Source organism: Dermacentor andersoni, chromosome 2 (assembly GCF_023375885.2).
Source record: "Dermacentor andersoni chromosome 2, qqDerAnde1_hic_scaffold, whole genome shotgun sequence".
NCBI lineage: Eukaryota > Metazoa > Arthropoda > Arachnida > Ixodida > Ixodidae > Dermacentor > Dermacentor andersoni.
In genome coordinates this window covers 123205590-123228396 of record NC_092815.1, presented here as the reverse complement: position 1 = coordinate 123228396, position 22807 = coordinate 123205590, and the positions used below count along the sequence as shown (strand labels likewise).

The 22807-nt window shown below is 44.7% G+C and overlaps 1 protein-coding gene across 1 annotated transcript; it reads left to right on the top strand.

Annotated features, from left to right (window-relative positions):
• The first annotated feature begins 209 nt into the window (after nt 1-209).
• Nucleotides 210-21083, top strand: LOC126541195 (uncharacterized). Its single transcript, XM_050187878.3, has 5 exons — nt 210-368; nt 1829-1980; nt 9743-9810; nt 16286-16372; nt 20007-21083. Exons 1-5 carry the CDS (start codon nt 252-254, stop codon nt 20141-20143), a joined length of 561 nt encoding a protein of 186 aa, XP_050043835.1. The 5' UTR covers nt 210-251; the 3' UTR covers nt 20144-21083.
• Nucleotides 21084-22807: the final 1724 nt, after the last annotated feature.

The following is a 22807-nucleotide window of genomic DNA, read 5'->3' as shown; positions in this document are numbered from 1 at the left end:
GCAAAAAGATAGGAGACGTAGAAGGAAACTGTAGAGTAAATTATCACTCTGACGTCTAGTAGACATATGAGAAATTGAGCGCTTGTAATTGAAACTGTGTCTGTTGCTCAAGCTATCACGCAGAAAGAAGGAAAACGCTTCGCTGTGGAAATATATAAGCACTTGCCCTCAATCGAGGCGGCTGAAATTGGTCGTTGGTTGTTCGCCAGCCAAGCGAAAGACCTAAAGGGACGCGCGTTTTCTGTGCAAACATGCAGTCGCTGTTTTCTTATGTCTTACTCTTAATTTCAGCAGTATTGCTGGAAGTACCTATCGCTTCAGGCAAAGCAAAACACCAACTGAAACACGATGTCACGGATGCATTTAAGGTACGTAGGCAAGAAATCGGGCTACTGTAAGACTTTAGGATATCAACAGTAAACTGACCGTCTGTACTCGAATTATTGAGCTGAATAAACCAAAGCATAGATGTTGTTTTTGTTTGAGCCTTCCCATTTTTCATAACAATCCTTATTGTCAAGGGTAAAACACTGCAAGCATTCCGTTACCCACAGGTCCTGCATTCCTCATCGAAATGCTTATTGATTTTATTTCCTTCCTAGAAATGCCTGCAACTAAGCGTTTAGCTATATTGATCAATTGACACGACTATATTGAACAGTGAACAAGTTGCAAGTCCTCTGGCGTAATTGATCAATGGTGAAAGGCAGTACTGATAGGTAATTCCATACTAAAATTTAACGTTAGTAATAGAATTTATGCTGGAAAATACGCGCTTTTAAAACTGGATGGTTTAAGGTTACCGATCCTGTGAATTCTGTCCCATCCTGCAGAACAAGCTTCAAATACCAGATGATTTCCCATTAAAAGCAGAGGACTCGCAGACACCCCCGTACTTTATGCCCGGAAGTAGTGCCAAAAGAGCGGAAGGATTATGAAGTGGAGAAAGCATGCCGAAAATAGGGAGCACTGCCATGAATGAGTTTTTTAAAGTGCACAGTGACTCTAAGTTATTTAGTTAGAGGTTAGACACCCGAATTATATTTGTGGCCCGTGGTCCTATAAACTGCATAAAACATTAGAATAATGCGGATCCTGGCAATACATCTGTGAAAACATAAGTTTATGAGGAATGAAAGGTAATGAATATTGAGGTACCAGCTTTGTATACTATAAAGCAATTAGGTGTTCGGCTGTTCGGTGTTCGGTTAGGTGTTCGACTGACTATTTAGGAAGTCTCAGTGCAAGAGTAAATATTGCCATGAAAGTGAATTCTGTGACTCGTTGAAAATGACAAGTTAGTTTGCATGACCAGGAGACGAACAAACCGACATTTTCAGGGCCAGTCAGGGCAAATAATGGAACTGAACTCGAATTTCAGGCCAAATAACACAGGACATTCATCGTCCAAACATTCGCTTCTATGTGGAAGCGAAAGATCCTGTTCCTTGCATATACTGCTAGGAACCGCTGAGTGGAACTCATACCTTCATTCCCTGTCATGAGGCCGATGGTAATAGAGGAGAACATTAGATCGATACAGCTATCCTCATGCTATACCACTACGCCAGACCTAAACACTTTGCGAGTACTCGCAGGTATTTTTTACGTTGTATCTACATTTCTCGCCATTAGCAGGGGACAAAAACGCAGTTTGAGATCTGTAAGAATGAACATTTAAATCTTTTTAAAGCTCTGAGTAACATATGGAACACAGTTTGGTACAAGGTTTCTGCATAGCTGCTCTGTCACAAAATACAGAATATTCTTATTACTAGTACTCGCACATTCGGTTCAATGGCGCATTTGTCTTCGCTTGTTATTGCAGACATTTGAGGTATTCCCTTACGCCATCACCGCATTTGATTCGGATGACGATGGAGATCTGGACTGTGCGATGGTTGTGCGGCAACAGCTCGATGAGAACCAGAAGACTGCTACCTACGTATTTGTGCTACCGCCCGTCAATGGACATCAACCGTGAGTTCACATAGGGTGCAAATGGCAACCACCTTGCATGGTTATGTGGTAGTGGTGCTTTTAGCGAATGAAATTGTGGGAGAGGAGGTTTTTGAGATTCAACAACAAAAAGTAGGTGAGTTCGAAAAAAAAAATTCCAATAAAACTGAATTGCGATACCAGAAAAACGAGTTCTGCATATCGGATGAAATAATTATTATTTGCAATTCTAAATTGAAAAATGCAGGTTCAGTGAATGCTTTTAGGGAACCAAAGGCTTATTTACTTTATCTTATCACATTTATTGTCTTTATCAACTAAACACCACCTGCGCTGTAAAGCTTGCAAATGAGAAAGAAAGGAAATGTACCCGTATTTTGTGCACCACAAAATAAGAATAATCAAACAAAAGTAATGCCAGCAACCAGATTAATGCAGTAGAGCTTAGTGCTCGGTGAAAGGACTAAGAGCAATAGTACAGTACCACATATCGTTTTAAAGGAATTCAAGCATAATCACGATGACCAAAGGATAAATAGTTATGCCTAAATCCAGACAGACAATTCGTAAAGTGCCTACTTTCCGACATGAATATTGAAAAAATGGTAACTACTGTGCTTAAGTTATATCCTCCCTGTGCTCAGGAACTGGTGCGCCTGCACAACAACTGTCTTGCTTGTGCAATATAATCATTCGGGAAAGTTCTCACTTGCGTCAGTCTTTCTTCCTCTAGAATGGAAAAAGTTCTGTTGTCTCCTATAGCACTTGAACGCAGCGAGTATGCGACAAACCTGAATTATGAATTCAGGAATTTAATTAAAAAAAGACAGTAAAAGTATTAGATTTGTATTACAGGATTTTAATATTCGCACTTCACTAAAGTCTGCCAGCAATGAAATTACTTGTTAATTTTATTGAAATGTAGCAATAGCAGCTGACAGTTTCGCCGAAGGCTATAAGCATTGAAAGTGGTAGGGAGGTAAATATTTGCAATGAAGGCCTCTCGGAACGCTGGCCTTATGAGTGGTGTTGCCCTTGTTCCGCCTCGACTGTGTGCGGGAAGGGCCGAAGGAAAGATTTCGGCCTTTGTCATTGCCCAAAGGAAAGATTACAGATACGTGTATTTAGATTGACGTTTACTGTCTGTTTCACTAAGAACAGTCTACACCCGTGAGCAAAACTATACGGACCGTACGGTTGCCGAAAATACAGAATTTCTTCGTAATTAACACGCGTAACGAGTACACTGGAAAAATTTTAATGCCAACTTTTTTAGACTGCAGTCTCTAATTTCTAGTCGCGTTCCCTGACAAAGGAAAAAATGAGTTTTATCGCGCAATCGCTGGTCCGTAAGGTTTTGCTCATGGCTGTACATACCATGCTGCCGTATCCACACATGCTCACAGCTTGTCAACAGCAACACTAATTTGCGTTCGCACACTATTATTCCAGGAGCGGGTGCATTTTGATCACTTTACCGGGGATATGTGTACTCGTACCTTTGCTTCTGCCGAGCTGATTCAGTGGAGCCTGAAGGATGGTATACTAGAATTGGTCGCTTTTGCAAACAAATGCACTCCACGTCTTGGGAGGCCTTGTAACCCTCCGCCCGCAATCCGCGCATGTGCTTTCGATAAAAGAACAGCACAACGGTGCGAGCACCAATGAGTGCGCTTCGAGCACCCGTGTTATTGTAGTCGCAATTATAAAGAAAGCGGGAACTGAAAATGGACGAAGATACAAGTTGCAGCAATGTTAGCAAGCTGCATATTCCTCAATTTTTATTCTCATTTCGTTATTATTTTTGTCGCTCATTATTATAACGAATATTTTCCATCTATAATGTTCTTCGCTTCAAACCCGATTGACTTGATGTGGTTGCGCATACGTGCGGCTTTTGAGAGCAGGCGGATATTGTAGGCCGTGGGTCTGAAACCTGCGTTACTTGATGAGAACCTTGATGACAGCAAATTGATTGGCTTGCAGATAGGTCTGCTTTTTATTCGCTGAACAAATGAAAAGTAAAAAAGGACAGCAGACTTGTGTGACGTAGCAAAAAAAAAAAACCCAATTTCCTGTGAAGTGGGTTATATTAACAAGCTGCAATTAAATTTTCGAATATCTACAAGTCGTGCACATGATTGAAAATGATGCCCTTATGCAACTGGTGCTTGTGAAAGCTTTCCCATACGCCACGCTTGTGCGCATTCGTGAAGGATTTTCTGAAGGAATTCATCCACACACATTTCACATCACCAGAACCTTCGCCGATACGTCCCTGCCCCTTCTTCTTTTTTCTTTTTTGCGCGCGTTTATCCTGGTCGTATTCAGAGTTCTCCCATCACAGCGGAATCACTCGTGAATTGTTCGTAAAGCACACCTCTGACTCTCCGAATATATAATATTCTAATGAGGCCACAATTATTCCACGCACTTTGATATTAGCCGGCACATTAACCACAACATGTCACTAATTTTGAAAAATAGATATGAACACGATCGCTTGTTTAGTTCACCGGGGATGTCGGGCAAAACCTGTTATAACATATAAAAGGAGAAAATAACGATTCAGCAACTGTATGCAGTGATGTTAATTTTACCACTTACGTTAAATTTGCGCCACGAGTTGAACTGATGATGAGACTCATTTCCACGAAATATAAACTTGGCGTCGCGCATAATATTCTTTCGACAGCATAGCTTCGTACGAAACTTCGTACTCTTGATTAAGAAAGTGTTTGGGAAGGCTGTATTTAAGCCACACGCTTTTAATTAGCCCACAGATTTGCCATATCATTCTTTCCAGCTACATTAAACTTGATCTTAGTGGCACTTGTTCTTCCAGGAACCCGGGATCAATTCTGCGCAGAACCTAATAGAGAGAGAGGCGTAAATTAGTATTTGAGGCGCCGGCCGAAGAGGCAATGTAGCCTCGACGAGGCTAGACAATTCTGCCAGCATGATTTGTCATTCTTGGTCATCCTGCAAGTGTGCGATCAAGATGTTCCTTAAACACATCCATAACACTCCAAAGTGATTGCAAACATAATTTATTGCAGATTGCCTAAGTTATGAGCATCGAACTTGCACTTTGTCCACACATAAACTATAATGTGACCTATATTTTAACAAAATACAAATTTGGTGTAACGTTGACCTTCCTTGGAACACTGAGAAAGGCAGTATTAAATGCCTGTATAACACTTTCAAGCACTTGCTAAAGTAGTTTCTTAAGGTGGCTGTCTTTGACGCTCATGCATTTAACTTCGCAAACAAATTTGCTGTTTGTTTCCGCAAAGCCTGCTAAATTATATGTCTGTGGTGTTTGTATTTATGCCAGGGGAGCGGAATAAACCTCACGCTACTCATAATGATCCAGTGCACTTGCACTCGTGCTTTAATACAAAAGACGCAATTAACCCACGCACTTCGAACTATGCGTACACATTTCTCATAACGTCGCCCTTGTTTACGTGAAATGTAAATGACATGCCTTGTTCAATTCTCCAACTGCACCGTGGGAACCAACTACAAACCTCGTATACCACAAGAATATAGAAAAATAACTATTCTTCTGTAATTATGCTAACGCTTCTAATTAAGCGACAGACAGGAACGTTTTGCCACACATTATAGTTAGCATTTACCTTTGTCTGGCTAAATTTTAATTGTGTCCGGTGCTGTTTGTTGTCTTAGCACAGTGGGAAACATTGCGGATGACTCCAATAACAGTATCTGGAATTATTGAATAATTTTCCACAAAGGCTGGAAATACGTTACCCAGAGTAAGCCATCATGGTTCACGATTCACACGTTTCTCAATATAACGAGCAAATAAATAACTCGCCTCCTTTACTGCACCGTCGAACATCTGCAAAACCAACTACACTCCTCCTATAAAGCATGCAAACCTGGACAAAACGAGTAATTAGTAATTATTTTCGAAGTCATTATTGATCTACAGAACTCTACCTCTTCGTAAACACTGACCTTATAGTTGCCACATTTTCTCCAAATTGCAAATCTATGCCAATTTTGATCCTCCCATGGAAGCGGGGAAAATATAACTTTTCAGACAAGGCCTTTAGACGATCGAAAACGTGGTTTCAGCCATTTTTATTTAACCTTTTCGGCCTTGGCTGTATCAACTGACCACAGGACAAAGAACGTCCCACACAATTCTTGAAACAAAGTAAACAGAAAGAGTTAAGCTTTCGACGTGAAGATAGCAAAGTGATCATGCAAAGCTAGAAGTTTAAGTGGAGTGGTGCAAGACAACCATTGTTCTGTGGAAAACGAAGGAAATCAATAGTAGCATTAGCGCTCTTCCTTTCACTTAGGACGTCGTCAGCGCCAAACTTGGGCATCTGGCTTTACGATATTATTAGTAGAGGAGGATTGGAACGGTATAGTGGGTTGTCCTCTCAACCTCACGGCTTTCTCACTCAGAAAGGTCAGCTCCCAGGTTTTGCGACAGTGGACATTGTACACGGCTCCAACACCATTTTCATTTACAACCCGTTCCAATACCCCGTAATGCTGCTCCGAGGGGAATGTGTTGGTAATGTAGAAGCGATTGAGGACATGCAAGTTATGGACGTTCCCGGTGACCGTTACTGTACAAGTTTTAGTCGCTCAGTCCTGTTTATACGTGTTACCTATCGCCAGTGATGTGTTCGGTGCATCTATTGCCGATGACCTTACAGTGGTCCAGCGGTCACAGCTTTTGTAACGACGATTTACACGAATTTAATTTAATGTCTTTTCGACTTTGTAATGCGCCGGCAACTTTCGAACGCATGATCGACAAAGTTCTATGTAGCTTGAAGTGGCAGACCTGCATGTGCTGTCTTGACGACATTGTAGTTCTTGCTCCTGAATTCACCACGCACCTTCAACCACTACGGTGTGTTTTGACGTGTTTAACGAACATGGGCCTGTAACTAAAGCTAGAGAAGCGTCGATTCACAGCACGGCAGCTGACAATTCTAAATTACTCCACCATCCAGCCAATCTTCGGGCCCTCTCCGAATTCCCAAAGCCAACGCCCGTCAAAGAATTGCGTAGTTCCGTACGTCTCTGTTCTTACTTCAGACGCTTCATCCGCAATTTCTCCGCCACCATATCGCCCCTGTCGAAGCTACTTAGAAGCAACTGACGCCTTACTTGGTGGTCGTCCGAGTGACATGAGGCCTTCACAGTGTTTCGTCGTTTGCTAACGTCTCCACCAATTTTGTGCCATTCCGACGCAACAGTCCCTACGGAGATGCACACAAATGTCAGCGGTGTTGGCCTCGGCGCTGCGCTTACTCAGCGCAAACAAGGGTTTTCTGATTATGTCGTAGCTTATACAAGTCATACGCTTACGAAAGATCAGACCGATTCCACTGTGACGGAAAAAGAATGCCTGGCGATCATGTGGGCTCATACGAAGTTCCAGTCTTATGTATATGGCCGTGGCATTCCATTTGATGTAGGCACGGACTATATTGCACTATGCTGGCCGTCGTCCTTGAAAGAACCTTAAGGCCAACTTGCCCGATGCGCACTTCCCCTGCAGGACTACGATATCCGCGTGCTGTAACGCACCGGACGCCAGCATTCTGTCCCGACGCCCTCTTGCGCTGTCCCTTACCTGACGAGAATGCCTGCCGCTCACTATACCAGTTTACAGTTTTTTCGCTCGACTTTACCACCATCACTTCTCAGCAGCACAACGACCATTGAATTCCCTCCCTTATAGACTTGCTTTTTTATCAATTAACACAACCAAATACTTACACGTTCCGCTGTCAAGCTCCCCATTTCGCCATTCGCGTCAACCTGCTTCATCGACGCAATTATAACCCTGAATGGTGCGAGTGGTTGTGAGTAGTATATCGCAGTCTGCGTTCCGAGATATGCGCAGCTTTTCAAGTCGATCCACAGTACGCACACTCGGGAGTTTTCAAAACGCACCAGCACCTTCTACAGTGGGACTTGTTGCGAGGGATGTACAGCTATGTTAAGAAGTTCCTTCGCTCTTGCCCCGATTGTCAGCGCGTGAAAATTTCACACCGTCTCTCGCCAGCCATTTTGCAGCCATTACCTTGCCCTATCCGGCAGTTTGGGCGCGTCGGCATCGATTCGTATGGGCCCGTTCCTGTGAATTCGACTGAAAACTACTGGAACATTGTAGCAGTGGACCACCTCACGCGATACGCAAATACTGCCGCCCTAGCTGCCGTCAGCTACAGCGCGCGATGTTGCCTCCTTCCTGCTTCTTCGTTGCACCCTGCGTCATGCATCACCTTGAGAAATGCTCAGCGATCACGGACGTGTCTTCCTATCTGAAGTAGTTGAAGCCATTCTTAAAGAGTGCCCCGTTGTTCATCGTACACCTACGCCTTACCATCCTCCAATAACTGGCCTTACGGAACGCTTCAATCGTACGTTCGGCGACATTTTCGCCATGTATTACGCCTCCGACCACACAAATTGGCACGTCATTTTGCCATTCGTAACCTACGCGTACAACACCGCTACTCAGAGTACCACCGGCTTTTCACCCTTTTTGTTACTGCACGGTCGGCACCCGTCGCACACCACCGACAAAATTTTGCCCTACCGGCCGGATACAACTGAATGTGCTCCAATTTCTGCCACGGCAAGACATGCTGAAGAGTACCATGATCTGGCTCGGCAATTACCTCCATTCACCAAGTGCGCCAGAAGAGCACTCGCGGTGACACCGCTTCTGCGCCCATCTTCCTTCCTGGAGCGCTTGTATGGTTCACGGTTCTTTCCGCTGCACCTGGCCTCTCATCAAAACTGCTACACAAGTATGAAGGACCCAACCGTGTCGTCAAACGCGCATCCCCCGTAAACTACGTGATCGAACCCATTGAACCGTCTTCGGACATGCGTTCTTGCTCGGGAAACGCTGCTCGTGCTGGCAGTGCGTGCCCTTCTCAAACAGTTGGTCCCAAACGCCGCTGACTGATAAACGCTTCTACAGCGCAATAAAAATATGTTGAATACCGATTCAAGAAAAAAAATGAGCAAAGTGATTTTCGCTACCCATTCAACAGTTCATTTTGCGGTGTGTGAATTTCACGCCACCAGGACTTAGTGGTTGATAAACTGAGGTAGGGAGCAGTTATTTAGTTTTCCTTCGTGTTTCCCGCAGCATTTTCTACAAAAGCAATGGGCATTTTTGCTATTTTCGACATATTTACTCGTTCGGGAATGTTACGTGCTTGAAAAGCTGCAAAAAATATCGGCTTTAAATTCCATGTTGATCATTCTTCAATAACAACAAAGGAGAATCATTGAAATCGTGTGCCAAAGCTGTTCGCAAAATAAAAAAAAATAATCTTAAGATTCCTTCGAGGAGCCTGGTCTACGGATATCAAGAACTCCGCGCGAACTGTGACTCAGATCAGGACGTCTCAGCGCCTGCGATTCAGGCATTTTTATTTGGTACAGTTATATTTCCTAGTTTCAACATTACCGGGCAAGCACTACGATTGAAGGTAATAAAATCCAAATTTTATCCTACATTTCCAGCCCCTGCTATATAAAATATAATGAAGCTGTAGGTTTTTTGGCAGAATAGATCGGGTCTTGATTCACAACATTTGAGCCTTGGTGGTGTCATTTCACACAATGTCCGTAAATTGGCTAAAAATTTTAAAATTACATTATTTTCCTTTTGCATCATGCTTCTAAGAGCTTTGTCACCCTAAATATGCGAAAAAAAAAGATATCTGCCTGAAAGAAAAAAATTTTGGATATCTTTCAGAGAGAACCACACCTACTATGTAAAGGAAGGATCAACAACTGACAAACCTGTGTTCACGGTGGATGACGGTAAATATGAAATGAATAGTAACATACGACTACGAATATTTTGCATGAACTGGAGTAACCTAGAAAGTGCGGCGCTCAATATTGCTAGTGCCATCTTTATCACTTGGAAATGATCCCAGTATAGTGCAGGATTTAGACGTGTTAGGTAAGGTAAAGTGCAGTGATCATAGGTTAGTCAAGTCTAGGATTCTCCGCAATATGAAGAGAGAAAGAGTAAAATTTGTCAAGAACAAACAGGACACCCTAGATGCAGTAAACGCAAAAGCAGACAAATTTCGGCTTTCAGTTGCGAACAAATATTCACGCTTAAAACAGAGGGATGAAGATGGCATAGAGATAATGAACGAAACCGTAACTAGATTGTCTTCAGAAGTAGCAGTTGAAGAAGAAGGCAAGGCGCTAGAGGACCTGTAGACAAGCTCTCCCAAGAAATCAAGAACCTAATAAAAAACGAGAACGATCTAAACTGTCCAAATCAAGAGATGAGATAGAATTCACGTTACTATCAAAACTGATCAGCAAGGAGAAAGTTAGCGGTATTCGAAATTATAACGTAAGAAAGACTGAGGAAGCAATGAAACATGGACACCGCATGAAATCAGTAAGAAGAAAACTTTACATAGGAGAAGCTTAGATGCATGCACTGAATGACAAGCAGGGCAATATCATCAGCAATTTCGAAGATATAGCAGAAGCAGCGGAAGAATTCTATACTAACCCGTACAGTGCGCAGAGCAGCAATGATACCTCCATTCGAAGTAGTAATGAACAGGTTACAGGTGATTCATCAATAGCTAGCGGTTATGCTAGAAGGCCTTGCAAGAGATGAAAGGGCAGAAAGCGGCAGGATAAGATGGAATAACAGTCGATTTAACTAAAGATGGAGGAGACACCACGCTAGGAAAGCTTGCGCCCATATTTACGAGATGTCCCAGGACTTCAAATGTTGCACAGAACTGGAAGAATGCCAAAACTATTCTAATCCATAAAAAACGTGACGTTAAAGAACTGAGAAATTATAAAGCCATTAGCTTTCTTTCAGTATTGTACAAAATATTTCCCAAGATAATTTCCAACAGAATAAGGACAACACTTGACATCGGTCAACCAAGAGAACAGGCTGGCTTCATGAACGGATACTCTACAATGAATCATATGCCTGTCATCAATCAGGAAATAGAGAAATCTACACAGTACAATGAGTCTCTTTGTATGGCTTTCATTGAAAATCAAAAGGCATTTGATTCAGTAGAGATAACAGGAGTCATAGAGCCATTCCGTAATAAAAGAGTATAGGAGGCTTTCGTAAATATCTTGGAAAATATCTACAAAGAATCCACAGTTACTTTAATTCCCCGCAAGAAAAGTAAAAATACACCTATAATGAAGAGGCTCAGACAAGGAGACACAATTTCTATAATGCTATTGACTGCATGCATGGAAGAAGTATTGAAGCTATTAAACTCTGAAAGCTTCGGAGTGAGGATCAACGGCGAATATCTCAGCTACCTTCGGTTTACAGATGACGTTGTTCCGTCCAGCAACACTGGGGAAGGGTTATAAAAAATGATTGCGGAACTTAACAGAGCTAGTGTAAAATTAGGTTTGAAGATTAATATGCACGCAAGAAAGATAATGATCAATAGCCTGGCAAGGGAGCAAGAGTTCAGGATCGCCAGTCAGGCTCTAGAGTTTTTGAAGGAGGACATTTACCTAGGTCATTTACTCAGGAAAAGGAAATTTACTGAAGAATAAAAATTGGTTGGAGAGCATTCACCAGACATTGTCAGATCCTGACTTGAAGCTTACCATTAGCATTGAAAAGAAATCTGTACAATCAATGCATTCTACTGGTGCAGACATATCGGTCAGAAGCTTGGAGACTGACAAAAAAGCACGAAAACAAGTTATGGGCCTCACAAAGAGCGTTGGAACGAAGAATGTTAGGCGTAATGTTAAGAGACAGTAAAAGAGCGGTGTGGATCAGACAAAAAACAGGGATAGCTAATATTATAATTGACTTTAAGAGAACAAATGGAGCTGGGCAGACCACGTAATGTGAAGGTTCGATAACCGGTGGACCACTAGGGTTACATAATGGGTGCCGCGAGATGGGAAGCGCAGTTGAGGACCAATGAAGAGTAGGTGGCGGATGGAGGAATGAATTGATGGGAAAACGTGGTTGTGTTTATAAGGTAGCGCTAGTTTCCTATTTCGAAGCGGGCCGCTCCCACGATAGGACGGCAAGGCCAATTCTTCCGGCCACTTCGCGGGCCTCTTGGACTACCCATGGCTGTTCTTTGAATGTGAGACTGCGTAGGTCTGTGTCCCACCGCTGTCCAGTGTTGTCCTTGTCGCTGCGTAACGTGGAGCAACGCAAAAGCATATGACTAAGGTCTATGGTGCCGTTACAATTATCGCATGTTGTAGGCGTAGAAAACTCCGGATAGATCTTGATTAGTAGCGGGTTCGGGTAGGTTGTAGTTTGCAAGAGCCTTAGCGAAATGGCCGGACCTCTATTCAGTTTACTGTGCGGAAGGGGGAAGAACCTGCATCCATGGTAGAAGTGTTTGGTTAGCTGCTTGTGCGTGAGGAGGTTGTCCCTGCTATCTGGAACCTCAGCATCTTCTTGCCTTGTGGCTGCATGGTTGGCAAGTCCCCCTGCAGCATTATGGACGGATTCGCTGAGGTTCGCGGGAGCCCCGTTGATTTCTCACATATGAGCAGGAAACCAGATGATCTTGTGGGGTTCGAAGACCTTTCCGTAGAGAATTGCCAGGGCCTGCCTAGATATGACTGCTTTGCAAATGCTCGCACGGCTGCCCTAGAATCGTTGTGGATCCTGGATCTCTTTGGGACTAAATGTGCCAACGCGATGGCTACCTGTTGCGGTAGCTACCTGTAATTTCTGGTTGTGGGGTGTCCATGGAAGCCGAGTTGACGACTTCATTTTTACCGTTCAGAAGGACCGCTGTGAAGGCTCGTCTATTTACCGTGAAAGTCGCGTCAACGAACGAGCATTCTTCCGCCTGATTTTTAGATTTCTCCAGAAGGGCTTTTGCTCTGGTGTGCGTTCAAGCACATTATGAATGATGTGAACATTCTTTGGAACAGGCATGACCGTGACATGCTTCCGCATATCTTTGGGAAATTTCTCTGCGGTAATTATGTAGTACTGTAATTGGTATACCAATCCGTCTGAGGATATGTCTTCCTAATCGCTTGATGGAAAGTCTAATGAACTGAGGTCTTTCTTGTGCCTTGGCTATTTCCTCCACTATATTGCGCAGCCCTACTTGCTTGAGTCTTTCAGCTTCCGTGTACACAAGTAGCCCAAGAGTTATCTTGATTACCTTCCTTAAAAATGCATTGATTTTGTCTCTTTCGGATCTCTGCCACTCGTGCATGGCTGCTGACATAGGCGAAGTGACATAGCACAAAGACGTGAACTAGTCTAACGACGTTGTCTTCTCCAAGTCCATGTCGGTGGTTAAGTATTCTTTTGGTGAACCTGAATTAAGTGATGAAATTTGCAGGCACAAATGCGGCTCAATGGACGCAGGACAGATGTAAATGGAGATCGCAGGGAGAGGCATTCGTTGTGGCAATGGACATAAAATAGGCTGCTGTTGCTGCTGCTAATGATGATGATGAACGATAAAAACGCACCCTAATTGATACAAATTTTAATGATCGCTATAGAAAGGATACTTTACATAAAAGTCTATATGTCTAGGCATTTTACTACATGGTTTGACATGTCATCTGTTGTCGCGCAGCTATTGAGCAAAATGCTTTTCACTGCAAAGCTGTTAAGGGGAGCTCTGTAACCGTTTTCGTGCAGCGTTGGTGAAGGCCGATGACGTTGTGCGGCGGGGGGATCCACATCACGTGTCAATGAAAGAATAGGCAGCAACGTATCTTGCTTCGCGCAGCAGATTTGCTTCGGCAAGTAATCATCAAGAGTTTTAGATATGGGCGACCCTGTCTACACCTCAGACAGACAGACAGCACCTTTGCGCAGTTAATCGGAGCCAGCAAACCATAACTTCGGTATCGCGCGTCGTGTTTCACCGCCTTCCCGTTAGAGGTTAGCTAGGTGGAGCTGAAAGCGACAATTATTTATTTATTTACGCAATAGCGTTAAGCGGCCCATGTCGTAGCAAATGCGGCGTCGGCCTCGGCGTCCACTGTCAACCGTTGTTTGGGTAATAATCATTCCGAATCATGCAAACCCAAGCACACTTACACAACCACGCAGACAAAGCACAAAGAAGTTACTGAACTAATTGAAATTTTCAAACTAGAATGCGTGAGAAAAATCTTAAAGTATCACTGACACGCAACCTAGAGACGTCGTATCGTCGGATTGTAATTTGAATATATGAGAAACCGTAATTTTGTTGCGCAGCAATTCAAACACAAACACCTTGCCAGCGTTTCTACCATTTACAGACCGGCCACGGCATCAGAGGTTTGCGCCCGCCGGCGCGCCCAAATCTTGGAGGCCACAGAGCAGCGCGCCCGGTTCCTTGCAACACCTCCCGGCGGCGCTCGCCTCCGCTTCATCAGGGCCCACAGAAGAGGCAGTGTTTGTACTAGAAAGCTCGTCTTCGCGCATAGCGTTCGCCGCTAGTGTTCTCCGGTAAAAATTACGTTTACGTAAGGTGCAGTTGCATGGCTATGGTGTTAGGATGCTGAGCACGAGGTCACGTGATCTAATACCGGCCACGGCGACCGCATTTCGATGGGGGCGAAATGCGAAAACACCCGTGTGCTTAGATTTAGGTGCACGTTAAAAAACCCCAGGTGGTCGAAATTTCCGGAGTTCTCCACTACGGCGTGCCTCATAATCAGGAAGTGGTTTTGGCATGTAAAACCCCATAATTTAATTAAATAATCAATTTAAGCTGCAGTTGCAGAGAAACATGAAAAGCAGTCAGGGATCTTTGAATGCTATCGCGTTCCACTCTTAAAGGGGAATATTTATTGTTTCTTCAAAATTTTTGTTGTTCCCAGAGAGCAATGTTCCGTTGCTCCTCTTTCTTAAACCAGTGTACATTCATTGTTGGAGGCTTACACAAACATGAGCATATGCCATCCCTTCTTTTAACTTGCTTCTCATCACCAAGCATCAACGAGTTCATTGATCAAAGATCCATGAGATTAGCTGGGCAGCGCGTGGGCGAGCGTCTCAATCCGCGCTTTCTTCTACTCACTGATACGTCGCAGCCCCGACGCCGTAGCAGTAGTCTTCTTGGCGCATGTGCTTGCTGCACAGCCGAGTTGTAACCGGTGGCTCCTTGCCGGTTCTAAGTTTCGCGATCCAAGCTTAACGAGGCTTCTCGTCCTGTGGGTACGTGTGAAGACGGACACAGGGCTCTGTGTCGTACGTCCGGCACTGTGGCACCGAATAGTAGCCTACCATGTTGAACGCCTCCACAGGCCGCCAATACCTGTTATAGTGCTTTCGAATGTTGTCAAGCAGACACCCGAAGCGAGAAAACCTCCCCACTTAATCAAAACCACAGCGCAGGTGGGATTTTAAACTTTTGTTTTCACCTTGCTTCGGCGCTTCCCAAGCGGTCGACGCAGCCGCTATGTCCACGTGATCCCTAACACCTCCTGATCCTTCGCCGTCGGCAGCGCCGGCTTTTCCAGCGGTGGACCATGTCCCCAATAGCACCACACACTCAGACACAGACACGGGCGCTCATATATGTAGAAAATAAGGGCCAATGTTCGAATGATTTATAAGCGGCGGTATTTATGCGCGGTAACTTAAAACTCTTGTTGCGTCCATTTAATTGACATTTACGATAAACAAAAAAGTAAGGTGTATGCCGGTATCATATGTAATTGTGTTTATGTTCAGGTTTACTAGACGAAGTGCGGTTCACAATGACCAGTGGACGCCTCTACAGGTCCACCTAAGGAATGTTTTATAAATATATTGCATGAGCAAAACGCGTGATTATTAGTCATCACAATATTATAGGGGTATTTGCCAGTGAAACGTAGACTAACTTGCAAAACGTTTTGTCCCTGCTGCTTGCATGTGCCAGTTACCTGCAAGATGAATAAATGTTTCTTAATGAACTTCCGAGTTAATGCCCAGGAATATTGTATATGGGAGAATAGCGCGCCTGTTCGATGCAGTAAAAGGGTCAATCAAGCTCAATAGTTGTAAAAAAGTCTGTTTTTTTTTTTAAATCCACACTGGTCCTAATCATAGTTCCAAATCATCGCGCCAAGTCGCTTAATTCCTGAAGTTGAACACATAATTCGTGGACAAAATCCGCAAAGTTTTTGTTTGGATCGCTTATTGAATGCTAGCTCGTCGCCTTCGCTAATAATGTCTTTGGTATCAGGATGGCAGGAACTTGCTCTTACGAACAATGATTTCGTAAAAAGTCATTGCGAATATGAGCCGAGATTCGCAATTCTTTTAATGTTATCTTTCTATTGTTTTCAGGTGCCAATGGTGAGGAAACGGCGTATTTTATATATAGCAACTACAAAGATTGCACTGTAGTGGACTTCCCGTTCAAGGAGAGACACAGTAAGAATCTGCATTTACCTAGGCTAATAGGCACATATTGTTCATTCTTGAGGAGGGAGCACGTAGAGGTGGCATACTATAGTACACACTTTCCTTACAATAAGTTGAAGCCAACAAACTATGACCTCAGCGAGATGTACTAATTGGTCTAAGTGATTTGTAGAGTTATTTACGGGTGATGGTTAACTATTGCGAAGGACTTCGCCTTCCTAACAATGAAAAACAGATGCAGTTTCTACCGAGAGTCGAAACATTGATTGGTTTCGACTCTCGGTCGAAATAATTTTTTTAAATATTCTGAAAAAAATTTTTTTGAGATATTAGCCGTACGAAGTAAGATCAGTTGATTTCTTAATTGCTTCAGCTGCTATAAACGTTCGCTTAATAACTAAATGAACGAGCACGCTATCACACGCGAATACATCTCAATAGACGATCGCTGGCGTTGTGATCGGCAGCAGCAGTGGCGAGCAAATTTTCTTTCGTGTTGCCTCCCACTTCAATGCGAACTAGACGCATGATAACTCGCCCCATACGAAGCTATCAGCCACCTCGTGCCGCGAAGCCTTCCAATCCATCGCAGACGGCCTCCAAGGTATTGTTAGGACATCCGCGCTAATCCGCCGCAGCCAAATGGAAAGGGAGATGCGCACGAACCTGCCCCCTTCCTCCCCTCTCTTAGCGCGCGCACGTCTACATAATCCCACGCCATCTCACGCGCGCACGTAAGCTGATCGCGCATGCTTCCCGCATTATTCCCTTGCGCGTGCGGGAAGACGCTGCCGCATGAAGCCACCACCCTTTTCGGGTGGCACTCGCAAGCGCTCCTTCGCACTTACAGCATGCGGCGCGCGTCCGTGATGTTATCGCACTTGGACTTCATAAGGAACATCACCGTAGAACCTCACCGTAGACCGTAGAATTGCTATCGCAAGAAAAGGTGAACAAAATGGAAGAAAGTACATTTGCCGCCGCTGGAAGCAAATACCAGAATCTACTCACGACGATGGCAGCCCTCTGCTAATCGTGTCCCTGCGTCAACTTATTGGGGTACTTTTTCTACATGTATATAACATGTAATAGTATGTTGCTGCTTCGACGGCTAGGGGGAGAGAGAGAGAGAGCAATACAGGAAGGCAGGGATGTTAACCAGCCAATAGTCTGGTTGGCTACCCTACGCTGGGGGATGGGAGAAGGGGAAGAGAGAGAAAGGAGAAAGAAGGTGTAGATACGTGTACGGACAGCACTTGAGTTAAAGCCGCTCGCCCAAACCAGAAGTTCTGAGAAAACACAAAAGTGTCTTCACTGCCTTCTGAGCCGATGATCGGTAGGGACAGTGCTCTAGTATTGTCTGTTCACTCAGAGGACGATCATCTAATTTCCTCAATGTGTTGGACAAAGATTGTCTTTGTGCTTGAAATTGAGGACAATGGCACAATAAGTGGTCAATGCTCTCCTCGCATCCGCAAACATCACATGCAGGACTATCATTCATTCCAATTAGTGCTGAGTAGGCATTCGTGAAGGCAACTCCAAGCCATAACCGACACAGAAGAGACGCTTCACGTCGTTGGAGACCACCTGGAGGTCTGAGTTGAAGTGACGGGTTTAGTCTGTGCAGTCTTGTGCGCCTTGTAATTACGGTATTCCACTCTACTAAGGAGATCGTGCGTGCTAGAATGCCACGTTGTCTCGCGGCGTCAGTCCTTGAGAGAGGAATGGGGACGCAGCGGTCTGCTTGGTTTGACGTCGGAGCTGCCTTATCGGCGTCATCATTTCCAATGTTACCGCAATGACCTGCTATCCACTGACAAGAGATATCATGGCCTTTTTCTCTTAAGTGATGGACAAGTTCCGCGATTGCGAACGTAAGCTGATCGTGAGTTCCACGTCGGAGAAACGACTGCACACATTGCAAGGCCAGCCTTGCATCGCAGAAGACTGCCCATATTCTAGGACTTTCAGCATTTATCACTTCAAGCGCGTCGCGGAGATCCACGAGCTCTGCAGCTGTAGACGCAGTGACATGGGAAGTCTTGAACCGCTTGGTTATTCTCATTGCTGGTATAACTACAGCGCCACCGGAACTGGTTGGTGTAGTTGATCCATCAGTGTAGACGTGTGTGCAGTCGCTGTTTTTCTCGTACAAGAGAAGTAGAGTTAGTTGCTTGGGCGCTGATGATGGCAAGTCCGACTTTTTCTGAAGTCCTGGGATTGTAAGGTTCACTTGAGTATGGCGCATACACCATGGAGGAATGGAAGGCCTTGCCACAGGTGTGTAACCTGACCTGAAAGAGGCACGGTGCGCGAAGACAGTCGCACTGAATGTCGTGTGGGGCTTATCTACTGGGAGACTTGCTGGGTGGTGGGTAGGAGTCCGGTCGAAGTGTCTTATGAGCACACACATTGTTTGAATGCTAATGTGCGTTATAATAGTGGAATCTTGAGCGACTGCAATGACTTCAGTCGTTTACGCACTCCGCGGTAGACCAACACATATCTTGAGGGCTTGGGCTTGGATGCTTTGAATTATATTCAGGTTACTTCTGCAGGTGTTGGACATGACCGGTAGGCTGTACCGCAGGAATTCAATACAGACGACCCTGTACAGTTGCAGCATAGAGTGTATTGGCACTCCCCAGGTCTTTCCTGCAAGGAACTTAAACATATGGCAAATTCCTGTCAGGCGTTTTTTCACATAATTCACATGAGGGGTCCAGGAGAGATTTTTTTCAATGACCACCCCCAAATATATGTGACTCGTGCTGTACCAGATCAGCTGTCTGTCGACGGATATCACGTATGGCTAGGCTAGGCTAGCCATACGTGAGCTAAGACGGCTAGGCAGTCCAATAAAGACAAGGGCGGTGGAATAGGGAACATTGTTCATGCCACACGCATCACCTAGTACGTGACATTTCTACGGGGCAACAACATTGTCAATAAACTGTTGTGTGCTGCCTTCAGGCATCGACACTCTCATAGTCAGAAAGTTTGCTATAATGTGCAAGAATAAGGTACCAAAGGGCTCAATTTCAATTGGCTAAATTGTCTAGCCAGTAGAAAATAAACTCTGCAAAAGAATAGCGTAAATTTTCCACAAAAGTGGGACTAGTACAATAAAGATGTGCACTTTTTAATGGCCTAACTTCGAAAATTTTCAGTTAAGACGTGATCTAGCTGTGAAGTTTGCCCATTATCTACACGGGGGAGAGAGAGGAGGGGAAAATATGTGTAACCAGCTTGACGAGCCCATGGGCAACAACTACATATGCAGCTGTCGACAACATATTCAGTTATTATAAGATCATTTCAGAATCCACTTACTCACATTATGCATCCCAACCAGCAACAACTTAAATACAATGCACCTTATACATAATCACATGCTGATATGTAATGACATGAGTAAATCCAGCAGACCATGCACAAATATATGTAACAGGGGTGTAAAAGAGGGAGAGAAGTCATACGAGACAGGCAGCTGAGGGGTTGTATGAAAATCCACGGGAGCAACGTGTTATATAGACAATTCATATGTGCGTGTCGTCACGAGGTTGTTTATTTAGAACTTCTTTTTTCTCTTGCGCTCGAACAGCACTCAGAGCGTGAACAACTTTTGTATTTTTTGCAGGCTGTGGTCTATGGGTCACCAAAGATGTGTTGCACAGTTTCCCGCAGGAATGCATTGACCAATTCGAGGACAACTGCGACAGAGCGGTCGTGGTGTTCGACGACGAAACGTGCAAGGGTGTGTTCGACAATATCTAGAGCACTTCTCATTCGCGTGTATTTTCACGAGCGTTCGGTCATTAGTACCGAATAATAAATTGCCCCTTCACAGAAAACTATACTGGTCCGTCAATGATCTTTATCTAACCCCTGTCCCCCTTCTCCCACCAGACCATCCGCTCCCTCAAAAAAAAAAAAAAAGGGTGACACGCATATCCAACCTGCTCCTAGCAACTAAATGATGCGAAGCTTGTTTGAGTTAGCGAATTAGCAGCAGCAGTGGATGAATCGAGCACAACCACGTTGGCTCTAGCTGTTACCTATCTGCGTCGCGAGGACGAAGGCGATTTACGATGCTTCTATAGAGAAGAATGCTGATGAGAGGTACACGACACAGTGTAATATGACACATAAATATATTTAAGGCTTTGGGCCTTCGTGCCACTGGTGGACATCCATTCGGGAGGATTACCCGAAAGCGGGCACATATCGAGTGGCTAGCGTTGTGTATAAGGGATGAAAAAAAAACTGAAGGCAATCTTGTGTTTTCGTGGGAATAACCGAAGAGTTGGTGTGCGTGACGTCACTTCGTATATATTTTAGTGACGTGAAAATTCCAGTTTCCATGATAGGCTTACCGAGTTGAGTGTCGCGGAGAAAAGGGGTCCATGCCCTCCATTCGAATCGTCGAAGAACAGCTAGTCGTAGTCCACTTTCTGTGGTCAGATGGAGCCGACGCGTTGAACATCCACCATAGGTTATCAGTTTCCCCATCGTCTATACAGCGCTGATCATGTGCCACCGAATTACCACACCTTCGGCCTTTTGACTGAAGCAGTGCGTTTAGGTCAGAGAACGAGGTCCAGCTAACGGTGTGAGCATATATAGCTTGATGAGCAGCCAAACACTTCCTCGACGATAGGATAAAAAACCTGATCACACCTTACCTAAAGTATATTGCCATGCAGAAATAATATATTAAAGAATTGATCTCTGTATAGTTATTCTTCCTGTATGCAATAAAAAATCGCCTCCACATTCTCGTTTACCGTTGCATATCCGCAACATATCCGCAACATACCCGCAGGTGAATGACGAAGAACTCCAAACACAGGGGAAGAGCCAAACCTTTTCATCAGTTTCCTCAACGTCCAAAGCCTTTAAGCTCCGGACATGCTATACGACCATGGCAACACGGCCTCGAAGCACATCCTACCGCACTCACAGTTATGCAAACGCTACTCGATAAAAAGAGGTAAAAAAAAGCTCAATGAACGATTACGATTGTGTAAAGACAAAGTTGTTTGCATGAGAGTACGGAACTATTTGTAGACATGTTTACTTTTTTGACGTTTATTTATGTTAATGTAGCGGTGGCGGTCTTTCAATCGCTAATGTGAGTCGTTATATCTTGAATGTGCTAGATCAAATCGTAACTTTGAAAGCGAAGTCGATGCACGTTCTTATATATGTGATGACGGTTCTCAGCTGGGTGGCTGTTGCTCAACTCAGAGCTCTTCGCGAAAATCAGCCTCTCGCCTATGCTGCTGAGCGGAGGGAGGTGAGGAGGCTTGTGCGCTTACTTTAAGGTATTGATAGTGGACAGATGAGGTAGTTCGTGTTTTCGAACCGACTGCAGACACAAAGGCAGTACAACCGAAACATCGACAGGTCAATTTCGGTAAACGCCAATGAGAGGCAGAGGCACGGCGGAGATCGTTTTTGAACAATAAACGTTGGCCCACCAAGCAGTTGCAGCGGATGGATTGCCCAGAAGCTGTTCTTGCGTCTGTTTTTGCGTTTGAGTGGCGTAATTGCTGCTGGCTCCGGGGCCTCGTTTCTGCCTCGGCGGATCAAAGCGCAGGGTCTTGAACTCTCGGTGTGTGCTACGGCCTCTGCGATGGACACTGTTGTCCGAGCCTACATTGCTAGATCCTTTAAGTTGTCAAACTCCCCTTGCGGCGGTCGTCGATGCACGGACCCTTTTTATTTCCACTCAACAGGTGGCGCTGCGGCCGCTGTTAGCTCGGCCGGACTCGGGGCCCTACGCTGCAAAGCTCTGGTAGTTTGCCCAGCGAGTGGCGTTCGTTTAGTTGAAATCGCGAAATATGCATAGCGCGTTACGAATCTATTTGCAACTCAATTACGGACCTATTCCGAAGTTGGAAAAATGCCACGAGTTAGCCAACTGAATAAGGAAAGCACTTGCGCCCAAAGCTGCGACGGACCACCCTTCACTGCGACCGACGTTTGCATCTCCTAGAGCACGGCCGCTTTTTATCCAGCGGCCGTGGCTACTTACTAGTAACTAAAAGAGAAAGAAATAAGACAAGAGCGTTGTTTCTCTCAACGAGGTCAAAAGCTTTCATTCGAGTTCCACGAGTTCAAAAGCTTTGCGACGCAGCAACTTCAAGCGAGTAGCCTTCTTTTTCATGCTATCTTTTTGCTGCTTCGTCCACTGCAAGAAACGCTTCTCGAGAGTCCGGCAATGAACACACGTAGCATTAACACTCAATACCGTGCATGTGTTGCGCCTCCACGTTTCACCATGCTTTGATGCCACCACTGACGAAGAGATTTTCCGGTACTTCTTTGCAGGACAGCCCTTACTCAGCTTCAGCTGTTCCACATATAGCACGAGGCATATGAAGTCTTCCATACACTTCAACTCAGTGGTCTGCTTCCCGGCATACACACTGCGTC

Coding starts and splice junctions, on each gene's coding strand:
- LOC126541195 (XM_050187878.3), top strand. CDS start 252: ATGCAGTCGCTGTTTTCTTATGTCTTACTCTTAATTTCAGCAGTATTG. Junction 1,981..9,742: donor CCCGTCAATGGACATCAACC/GTGAGTTCACAT, acceptor GATATCTTTCAG/AGAGAACCACACCTACTATG. Junction 16,373..20,006: donor CCCGTTCAAGGAGAGACACA/GTAAGAATCTGC, acceptor TATTTTTTGCAG/GCTGTGGTCTATGGGTCACC.